The sequence below is a fragment of the Tachysurus fulvidraco genome, chromosome 21 (genome assembly GCF_022655615.1).
Source record: "Tachysurus fulvidraco isolate hzauxx_2018 chromosome 21, HZAU_PFXX_2.0, whole genome shotgun sequence".
Classification (NCBI taxonomy): domain Eukaryota; kingdom Metazoa; phylum Chordata; class Actinopteri; order Siluriformes; family Bagridae; genus Tachysurus; species Tachysurus fulvidraco.
Window position 1 is genome coordinate 17907725 of NC_062538.1, and position 12140 is coordinate 17919864.

The 12140-nt window shown below is 34.9% G+C and overlaps 1 protein-coding gene across 1 annotated transcript in view; it reads right to left on the reverse strand.

Moving 5' to 3' along the window:
* The window catches only part of arrdc1b (arrestin domain containing 1b), a 41222-nt gene that overhangs the window by 14141 nt on the left and 14941 nt on the right, over window positions 1–12140 (reverse strand). The window contains exon 2 of the mRNA XM_027142415.2: window positions 1462–1572. Coding sequence (XP_026998216.1) covers window positions 1462–1572 — 111 coding nt within the window. The remainder of the gene's footprint in view (window positions 1–1461; window positions 1573–12140) is intronic.

Sequence of the window (12140 nt, forward strand, 5' to 3'; positions counted from 1 at the left end):
TGGCAACCCTGCACGCAAAGTTTTAATTAGCCAGGTTTCATTTTATTTTCACAAATTTTAAGTTTTTAACTAATTTCAAAATAGAAAACTAAAGCTACAGTTTCAGGCAATGCTTATTTATTTTATTTCTTTTTGGAAAATAACCAGACTACTTTCTCAATATAAATATAAAGAAGCTTTGTGCAAAAGTTTGCACAAATTCTCAGTTAGATTCTCAGTTAGGTTCTGTCTGAAAAAGAAATTGTTTAAAAAAAAAAAAAAGCAAACTAAATAGTTTCAATTTCTAGACCTGGTTTAACTGCAATTTTAATGTTACTTTTCATCCTTAGCATCTCTTCCCACAGCAAACGTACACTTCTAGGCAGTTGATGGATGCTTCCAACCAAACAAAAGCCACACCTGAGTCTTTTAAAAGCCAAGATCAACTGATTAAACAGGTGGAATTAGATGTGTCTCCTGCTGAATTGGAATGAAATCCTGTACCCACACAGGTCCTTTGGGGATAAGATTAGCAACCCCTGATCTAGCTTCTTGGATTTTAGTCTGTCTCACTTGTAAGTTGCTTTGGATGTTTAAAAAAAAATCGCCTCCCAAATCAAAAAGTGTAAATGTATTTATACACCTTTAGAAATATATTTACTGAGAACAATGGTGATGTAGAAATGGAAAAATAATTAAAAACCATACACATTTATGTATATTTATGTATATGTATATACATTATTTTTCACTTATATTTACATATTTATATTTTATATAGTTTCTTTTTATATAGTTTCTACTTTTTTATTTATCTACCTACTTTTGGTTATATTTTCCAATCCCAAATTGCATTCTTTATGTTTGAATAAAAGCATTTGAATACCTTATGTTTGAAAACAAGCATTTCACTGCATGTCGTACTCTGTATGTATGTGTATGTGACAATTAATATTTGATTTGATTTGATTTGTTCATTACTTATTTTACCTGCTGTATGTATCATGCGGTAATACACTAGAGAAGAGGGAAATCTAATCAACTCAATTCAAATTTATTTGTATAGCGCTTTTAACAATGGACATTGTCTCAAAGCAACTTAACAGAACAGAAGAAACATTGCAAAAAATACTAAAAGGTTAACATTGTAGAAAGATTTATAAAAGATTCAAGATTAATATTGTACTTATATTTAAATGTGTTTGTATTTATCCCCAACGAACAAGCCTGAGGTGACTGAGGTGACGGTAATGAAAAACTCCCTTAGATGAAAGAGGAAGAAACCTTGAGAGGAACCAGACTCAAAAGTGATCCTCATCCTCATTTGGGTGACAGTGGAGGGTGTGATCATAAACTGTTATAACACCGGAGATTGTTATTATGAATAATGTCCTTTCTACAATCATATACAGTCTGACAATTTTGTATTGATAAGGAGGTTGTTGTCCTTCTTTTCGATAAAACATGAGACCATCACCTTACCTTTGTCAGCCACAGAGAGCATGCTGCTCACATACTGCTCCTCCACCATCCATGTGGTGTCGTTCATCTTGCTGGAGATGCCACAGGAGCCAACACAGTTCACCTTGATGGCTGAAGAGAAGAGATGAGAAAATGAGTCACGGTCATTAGTCGAGCTAGAATCAAACAGTCAAAATCCTCAATAACTATTAATCAATGCTCCACTTCAGTAAATGTAACTATAAGTGGATACAAATGACAAACGGATCATAAAAATGTAATCGTTAGGCAAATTTAAGATGAATAAAACATATCAGAGTGAGAAAATATCAGAGCGCAATAATCAACCACCTGTTGGGATTAATTTATTGTGTTCTTACTCAGAAGGATCATTCACAGAACAGGAGCCATTTAGACCATTACAGCTATTTGATTTCTATTTAATAAACTTGACAGTGTTCTTCAAATCCAACTAGTTACTCCATCTGGAAGCATATATTTAAACACCGGTTGTTCAAGCTGAGAATCTTGAGAAAGAAATAAAGTATCACGCCCTGTGAAACCTTTCACATGGTGAAATTTACTATGTTATAGAATTCTGAACACTACTTTCCAGAAAATTAAATATATTTCTCTGTTTTTATGTATTGCACCCATTTTTATATCCGGGTTAGAACCAATGACAAAAAGAGAACTGAAATTTTGCTATAAAACAACATGTGTAATAAAATCCTACTTTGCTTTAGATTTCTTAGGACAGGATGATTGTTTTTTTAATAACTTTTAATATAAACATTTCATGTTCTTTTGAGGAAGTATATTTTTTTATTTTATTGAAGCTGAAAAATGTGTTTTTGTTCTGTTTACTGGAAATCAGCCACTGTGACATCTGATGGGATTTCCCAGACTGCCACACAAATATGCATATGCAAAATTATTCCATGGTATTGAAAGATAACAGTGTGCCACATTCCTCCACTCGCTTGCTGATTCATAATATGGTTTGCAAACACTGGTTTTTAATTCTGAGGCAACGTAGTTCATTCAGTCAATAGTAAAAATATATATATATATATATTATTTAATTGTCCGGTAAATAAAGTAGGTAGAGTCGAGTTTACCCAAGGATTTTAAAAAGGTTAGAGTAAACAATCTGAAAAGAAAAGCAAAAAGAATGAAGAGAGAGGGAAAAAGGGAGTTCTGCTTACTGGCCGTACTGTGTGTATGATGTCAAGCCTAATCACCTCATGGCTGTGGCACAAAGTCATTGCTCTTTTTCTCTCTGTCTAGCAAGCCTGAAGTACCCTCCTTCCCCATCCTCTCCCCCCAACATTCCCAGAGCATCATGTTTCGCATCCACACACAAAGAAGCACTGAAATACCCAGAGGAGAAAAGAAAAACAGATAGCTTCCACATATACAGGTGCTTTTCATTCTGCTTTCTAATTGAAATCCAAGCTCTTTTAGTTTAAACTCCACAAGACTATTGTGGCTAAAACGTGTGGAAAAATGGAGAAGACGCATTCCACCAGATCGGGTTAAACACAGAGAACCGATCATTTCCGATGACACACATTCAATCCGTCATACGGATGTGGAATTTTAAGACTTGTGGTGAGTCTAGACAATGGTAACACACACAAACACCAGTGGCAGATGGTGGAGCTTGCTGGCACAGAGGCTTCTCCAGGTCCGCGCTGCAGGAATAATTGCAAGATGCTCTAAAGAAGAAAAGTCACTCCGGGGTCCTCAGAGTTTCATTCTGCTTGGGGTATATAAAACACTAAATTAACAGTTGGACCATCTGTGGCTTGCCAGCTGAGCCAGTAGGAAAAGATAAAACTGAAACAACTGGAGGTATTACCTCGGTTAACATTTTGTCTAGAAAGAAACTGTGCCTGTTTGCAAAGGAAGCTCCAATCTTGGATCACATGAAGAGATTGGGGACAATAATAAAGACACACGGGTTAGACAGGCAAACAGATTAAAAAATTAATGTCTTCTGTTGATGTAAGAACATTTGAGAGACAAACAAACACATTTTTGTATATGTATGTTTAGTCATCTGTTTGTCTTTTATTAGTATTTATGTTCATTGAATGTTTGTGTGTATTTGTATGTTTCTTTGTTTATTCATCTGTGTATCTGTCATTTTTTTGTTGTCAATTGTTTTGATGTATCGCACCCATTTTTATATCCGGGTTAGAACCAATGACAAAAAGAGAACTGAAATTTTTGCTATGGAACTTGGCTATAAAACAACATGTGTAATAATGCTTTGCAATACTTTGCTTTAGATTTCTTAGGACAGGATGATTGTTTTTTTTAATCACTTTTAATATAAACATTTCGTGTTCTTTTGAGGAAGTATAGTATAAAAGAGAACTGTTAGCTTGTGTTCTTAACGTCTAATATTTGATCATTTTGTTTTGTCTGTCTGTCTTTTTTAGTTTGTCTGTTTATCTCATTGTTGTTGTTATTTGTCTGTCTGTCTGATTGTCTGTCCTTTTGCTTAATGCATGGGGGTTTTAATAAGCAAAATAAATTTGTCTGTTTTCATGGCAAAGTAAGTCAAGTTTCAAGGTAGGGAAAAAAAATATTTTTAGTAAAATCTTATTTTAAAGTAAACTTTTTAAACAGATCATTTTGACATAAACGGAACAAACTAATTAACTGAAGTATTACTTATTTTACCTTCAATGAATTTCAGCTCAAAAGGTCATTCTGGGAAATGGTTGGAGAGTGGATAGCAGTACTGTACACCATGACCGTGTGACTATAACCAGACCTTTCGTTCAGATAAGCAAAAATAGTCATGTCTTTAGGGAGGGGGTATAAACAGAAACTGGGGTATTCCTGTTGTCTGTTACATTGCAACTCTTTAATACAGAAACAATGAGTACTCACCAATGTAACACAAATTCGACGATGCCTCTAACACACACTGTTCTGACTGTATTATTAGATTGTGGACTGGAATACTTAGTGTCTTTCTAACCAAAGGTTTGATATGAACAAGACTGACATGAAATCAAGTGGATACAAAACTGAAGACATTCCACTCTATTCTGAACTCCCAACGGTTTCCATGAAATATTTCCCTTCTCAGGCCTCGAATTTACAGTCCATTGTTTCTGTCTGTGTAGAAAACACAACTTTTACACAACACATTGTACTTCACAAATAACATTCTTGCCCATGTGTTAAGCCTATTTTACAACAAAACCACCAAGTAAACCAACTAAAACTGACCAAATTTCTAGAAACATCCAACAAATTTAATGAACCATACCACCAAGATAAATTTATTTTCCTATTTAAATTCTAAAGTTTTATTCCTCTTCTACCAAAACAGTTTGATAATTTTTCTCAGTTTTTCTTTTAATAGCTACCTTTAATGCTGCGGCACATCCGTTAAACACGTTTTACGAAAAAACAAAACAAAACAGGGTTTCTTCCTCTTTTTGTCTCGGGGAGTTTTTCCTTGCCACCATCACTTCTGACTTTCTCATTAGTGATAAATATACAATTAAATATAACATTTTATCAATTATATTTTAATTAATATTAATATAATAATATTAATATTAAATTTTAAATTAAATTAATTTAATTACATTTTTGAAAAAAAAAAAATTCCTGTTATTACGTATGTTATAGCAGCTACAAACAAACATTTCTCTCTGTCTAGACATTTATAAGACAAAAAATGCAGCTTGTAATGTTAGAGAGAATCTGCAAAATAAACATTATATTGTGATATCATGATACATTTGATATTGATATAAGGCAGCTGATTCAATGTTTTCTGCTGTTTTGAATCTTTATAAAAATTTTCTTCTTTTGTGTTATTAAAAATCAAATTTACGTTTTCACACATTAAAACTTATTAAACAAATGATTTATAGCTTTATTTTTAAATGAAAACTGTTTATCAAACACATCACAATAAACACCGATTGTTCATTTAAATCTTTCTGATTTCATTTGTGTCCAACTAAACATGTATATTTATACTGTGGTATACATTTTGTAATGCATATTATCTTGGTCATATATATAACGAACTATTGCCCAAGGCATGTTTTATTTATAAAACTAACCAACACTGTCCCACCATTTAACAGTTTACTGCACGAGTTATTTGGTAGGCAATAAAGGCTAACCACAACCCAAGGAAAGAAAATCCTAAACAAAAGAGAGGCAGTTGGAATCTCCCTGGCAACTGGCAGGCATCCTGCGGCCAATCAGACATCTGTTGTAAAGCCATTTAGACAGAATTTGACCCCTGTGACTAGAGCGCCATTCAACAATGAGTCAGCATGCAGGCGAGGCCAGATCTGATGGCCCTGGTGTGGAACGATACTAATATCTCCTTGTTCACAGACTTGCTGAGGGAAGTTTCATCCATACAGAGTGAAACTGGAGCTACACTCCAAGTATAATAAGGGTGGATCCAAAATCCAAAGGCAACATAGGTTGGCTTTGTCCTCAAGCCAACACAGAGAAGGAAGAGGTCGAGTAAAACAATAGGAAAATTGTTCACCCTAAGGACAGTATTTCAGCTGATGTGGTGGAAGAAGGAGAAAGAGGAGGAATCCCCCCCACTCTCGTGTTCTAACATTAACAGAAGACATTAAAGCGTATCATTACCCACGTGCAGTGACGGAATACAACATTTGTTTCCAAGCCATATCTTTTGTAAGCTGCAAAACCTGATACAGTAAAAAAGAACTTCCCTACATTTGACTCCATAAACTACTGATTTAACAAATGAGGTGATACATTTTTTCTCATTACTACAAACAGAAGAATGAAAACGACACAACCTTGGAGCCACGTTAAAGGGATAAGTAAAAGAAAAGGAAAGGTAATGAAGTAATGAAGCATGTAAATAAAACAATATAGGATCCCAATAACCTACATATAGGTGACACGCAATAAGTCTTTGTTCTTTAAAGGTGGGGTCTCCGTTGTTTGAAAGCCAATGTTGACATTTGAAATCACCAAAACAAACACGCCCTTAACCCAAATGGGTCCAACCCCTGTTTTGATAGCTCCGCCCCACACATACACTAGACAAGTATAACCCAGACAAGTATTATGGTGGAACCTATTTTGGCAGCTGACCGAGGGTATATTTTTATCAATAAATGAGCTCAATGAGTAATACTATGGTAATACAAATGTGTTTTTGTAGTACTGTGTGTTGTACTGTGAAAGGTTTATCTCCGTTTCACCCGGAAGACATTCAGTCCAGCACTTTAAAGCTGATCCTATATTAACACGGGTCCTACTTCTTGCCTTATCGTAAGCCTTTCTTTGCTTCCTTTCTTTGTTCTTATCCGCCATGTCAATGTTAAAACCATTTTCTGCCAATGTCACACATGAGCACTGAACACTCTCTCCGCCCATATTGACAAGACACGCCCCTTTCTGCTCACTGGCTACACGTTAGTTTTGTTTTTGTTTTGTTTGGCGGCCCAAAGCAGTTTTCTCAAACAACGGAGACCCCACCTTTAAGCTTAGTCAAATGTAAGTCTTTAGAATAGGTCATTGGTTCAAACTCTAAAAGAAAATATGATTTTTGGCCACAAGTCTATGCTAATTGCAAAAAGTACGAAGTCACCTAGCAACCAAGGCAATTTCATTAACATCAGAATCAATGTACATGTAAGTCATGAATTATACAAGAGTTTGAGATCCAGCTCAATGATTTGGCATTTCAAATTTGCCTATATTACCTATAACTCTTGGATATTTCTCTCCAGTAGTCTGTGTTGGCCATAAAATTCCACTTCCTAGTTATATCATCTATTACAGTAGTGACGTCATCTGCAGACATTGAACATTTTTGTCTTGAAAATTCTTCAGATGAAGATGAAAATAGGTGAAAAGGAAGAAGGGATGCAAATTTTACCAAAAGCTCCTTTAACAATAACGTACATAAATCGATATCACAATAGACAGATGACCAACTATAAATTGTATGTAGCTAATTTGGGATCTATTTCTGCTAGCAGATTAAAGACACACAGAACGTTTTCGCCATGCATTGTCCACACTGAACTAATGTAAAAAAGCAATATTGCATTCTCAATACTCAATAGAAGTATTGGTCTTGCTCATGTGATATTGAATAAATATAATCCTGGCACCTTCTAAGTATGACTTACGTTGCGTTATTATATTAGTCTGTATACAATGTCTTACACATTCCAATATCTACACCATGAGTGTCATCAAACTGTACAGAAACAAGCAAACAAACCATACGTATCAATTGTACTTTGCATCAGATCAGACTTGTGGATCCTAGATGAAGAAGTAAAAACTATTACTTTTAGTTTATGGTGTGGTTCATGGTCAGCTGTTCCAAGAAATTCCAATAGTCTGTTTACAATGGTTTGCCCTCAGAGCAGGTTCAGATCCACTGAAACACTTAACAGATTGTATCACACCAACTACAGACTTTCAAATGAAATGGAGAAGGAAGTGTCCCATGAGGGACTTCTCTGCTTTTGTCTCTTAAACTACATATTCCAGTGAGCTGACACTGACCTAGCAAATGTTTTCTTTGCCTGCACCACAAACGATAATTGCCGTAATCTGAAGTATCTAAGCGGCCTGAAAGTTTTTTTTTTTAGTTTTTTTTTTTTAAGGTCACAGTCAGAAACAGTTGGCAAAATTAAGTTCACAGGTCTACAATGTCCCTATCTTTTAACCACAAAACCTCATATCGTTTGCTGGAATCATTTTGAGGAATCACCTGAGGCTTGACATCACCAGTGTTTGTAGGAAAATTATAACAGAATAGTATAAACCTGTAGAATTAGTTTCTTAAGGTTCATCATATCTGGTATTTCAAGGAAACATGGCATGAACATACTAGGGCAAAAACACTCTTATCATAGCATCAGTAAGATCTTGTGATTATACTTATAATGCACTGTTGAAGCCTAAAAGTTTCATTGCTGAGATCTTGATAGTTAGGATTAACCTTGCTCAACTGGCATGCCAACATTGATCACAATGCTACCAAGAAGTGCTGTGTACTGCAGCCAGTAATTAGTGGGAAGAAGAAAAAACATTCACAGAAGCTCAGGGTTCTGTTTACAGAAGCTGTGTGTGTGTGTGTCATGTGTATGTGTGTGTGTGTGTATGTGTGTGTGTGTGTGTGTGAGATAGTTAGTGCTGATTTTCACATGGCCATTAAACTCAAACAGAAGTAAAGAACAATATTGTAAAAAATATAGCACTCCCAATTCTGGCTTGGGAAAATTTTCTCGGGAAAACTTTGTTTAATTTATGCACAAGTATCGGGTTATTACATTTCAATTATTTGATTATTAAATTATCAAAATAATCAATAGTTGGTAGGGGTGTAGCGATTCACTGTCATCACAATTTGGTTTGTTTCATGATACTGGATTGATGATTCAATTCAATATGAAAGGCATGGCTAGAAAGGCTTTTTGAATCAAACAATGCAAAGCAATGTGCATTTTTGTATAAAACAAAATAAATAATGTGACTGAAAAGCAAAACTGTATGTTAAAATGTAGAACTACTGTAAATGTATACATGTTCCCAAAATTTGATTCAATAAACCCAGTCTCAGAGCAAAATGATCAATCCAAATATAAGAAACGCTGAAAAAAAGCTCCAAAGTCGGCTAAAATGGCCAACTTCCAACTGCCAATGAGGCATGAGGCTGGTGTTGTTAAAAAGCTAATAAGCCCTAAGAATATAACATATTATTTGGGTTAGTCACTGTGATCCATCTATTGGAAACTTCTTAATCTCGATGAAAAAACATAATCATGTGACCACCACAGTTTCTATATATTTTAAAGTTGTGGGTTGCAGAGATTGGGTCCTTTGTTTTATTTATTTATTTATTTTAAAAAAGGACAACTTCATGAAATGCCTAATTAATACAATACTACAGGAACTGGATATTTCCACTGTGCTCATTTTTACGTTGTGTCATGATGCATTCTTAGACTCACACAAGTTGCACCAACAAGTATTTATAATCTTCCACTGTGACCATATAAGAACATGTACTTAATCACCCTGAATCATCCTTGCTGGAACAGTCATACAACCATCAGTAGAACCATCAGTCTATTAATCAAATACCAAGAGAAGGTCCCACTCTCCTGTAACAACTAAATAATTACAAGTTCCCTTTTTTTAGTTCATCCAAACAACTATAGAGATTTGTTTTCTTAACAAGTCAAGTAAGTTTCTAGAAAACCAAACCATGGGACTTTGTACTACGCTTCTCTGATTTACAAGCTAATTAATTTATTAATTGTCCACTCCTGTCAAGAGCAATTAGATAATATATTTTTTGGACATTTCTGGCTATCTACATATCCATCAACATATATAGAAAAGTGTTTTCTGCAATCACAGCACTGGTGATTTACTGACCTTAGATTCCACCATTCCACCTGACCTCCATTTTACCCACTTTAGATAAGAAAGTGAAATTGAATTCATATCTCAAATCCACGCTGGCATTTTTTATGACCAGATTTCCATGTTATTAAAAGGTCTAAACTGAAACAGAATGGCTACATCCCTGCATAAAACCACTTCAAAACACCATCAGCTGTGAGAGAAATGGAAATCACAGAAAAGCCCAATTGCGCCTAGACTTTATATTTCAAAGAAGAGTTGGAATTTTTTTTTTCTGTGACCGTCAGCACATCTGCTTTTATTAAACCAAGCCAGATTAACAAAGCAAAATGAGTTGCAGAAGCTGAATGTGACCCTGACAGGAATCTTTCATTCACTCCCTTACTGTTGCTTTCTCTGTCATCTTTTATTAAAGAGGATTTTTTTTTCTTTTCCATATATGTGAAGGTGTATAAAGGTAAAGTATCTCAATAGATCCATATTAAAAATACTAAATCAAACGTTTGGAGGAAGGATGGTTATAATTCATTAACTATAGCTTTTTAAACACAGAATTTTCATACAATCTTAAGTAAATCTTTTAGCAATTTATTAGACTATGTTTATTTGAATAGAAAATTTGCACTGGTAATTTAGTAAGCATCACTCACTCTCATTTCATTCATCGTGTCAGCTGAGTCATTATGTTTCACCCGATGACTAACATTATGTGAGACAAAAACAAACCGGATCTTTTTATAGGAAACTGAGAAAATCGTTCAGATCATGCAACAGTTATGGACAGAATATTAATAGGTTTATATGAAGAATGTTAAAGGTTAAAATCAAGGATATTTTGCATGTAGGTTTTAAAAAGGTTCTAATTGAGGCAAGTCAATTTTGTTTTTGTACATGCTTGTATGCTTTTGTCCAGATCCAAAATCACATATAGATACCACGCTGTTCTCTTATTTCCAGGTTCCTGCTTTCATCATCTGTCATATATCTCTGAGTATGAAGAAAGGCTTGTTATTGAACCTTGAGACTTTATATTTGACCTGGTTATTAACCTTTAAATATTCCAACTATACATATCGCTTTGTGTAGATATTGTATATATTCTGTATACTCCAGGTCACTGGGTTGACTTGCATATTTTTTGTCTCTTTTGTCAATTTTGTGTATCAGCCAGCTAGAGTTACTAGCTAGAGCACTTTAAATGCAACAGTCTGGATTTTAGTTCAATGAGCGAATACCTCCTTATCAGCTCTGACAGAAATCTTTCAAATGATTATCCACTGTTCACTAAACCATTCCAGGTTATAACCTTGCCAGATCCGTGTGGCCAAAAAAGAAATCAAAAGGCTCTTTATTCTGTGCAGTTCAGTATCTGTGAGAGTACCTGCTCACAAAAGCTGGGAATCATGGCTGGGAAATTCCCATACATCTGTTGTGGTCGTGACTTGAAGACTATTGGCATGGCAACGGTTCTAATCATGACCCATGTGAAAGTGACCTTGGTTAAATGCCACACTGAAACCTTCTTTCTGACTGAGATTTGCTTCTAGAGATCCTACCTGAGGAAAAGAGTATCAACTTCTATATGCTTAAGCCTAATGCTTTGCATTGAGTTATTAGTATCAGATTATTGTGAGACTAAAAAGAGCTGAAAGTAAACTTCACCCAGAAACACGTTCAGTGTGTTTACATTGAAATATCTGCAATGTGCTTATTGAGTCTGTTGTAATTTTGTGGTTGGTGCTGCATTTTTTTTGTTGGCATTGCTAGTGCCGAGATTTGGGTTGACTATGAGTTAATAAGCATGATATATGCATTAGGCTAAAAGCTGAAGCTTTGAAACCCTACTTGTTTGAGCAAAGTACTGTATATGAATAAGGAGATGAGAAACTAAAACACAAGACACCTGAACAGACTAAAGCGCTGCAGCATCACTGTCTTATGAAGGAATGAAATTTAGTCCCGCTGGTGTAACCATTTATGTGACAAGCAGTAGACCAAAAGTCATGGAAAGAACTTTTAATTAAAAAATGTTAACTCAGGGTTGAATGAAATCTTGATTATGATAATATGCAGGTTAACAGTTAATAAGCAAATCATCCTGGATCTAATGAACACAAAGGCTTATAAAAGTTCACTAATCAGAAGTATGGCTGACTGTAAGCTGTGGTGAGGTTGGTCGACCACAGAATGTGTAACATTCCAGCCTTCCCCCTCTTTTTTTTACGTTCTTTGTATAGTGCTTAGCTTTCAGGTTCATGAAAGGTCTATGG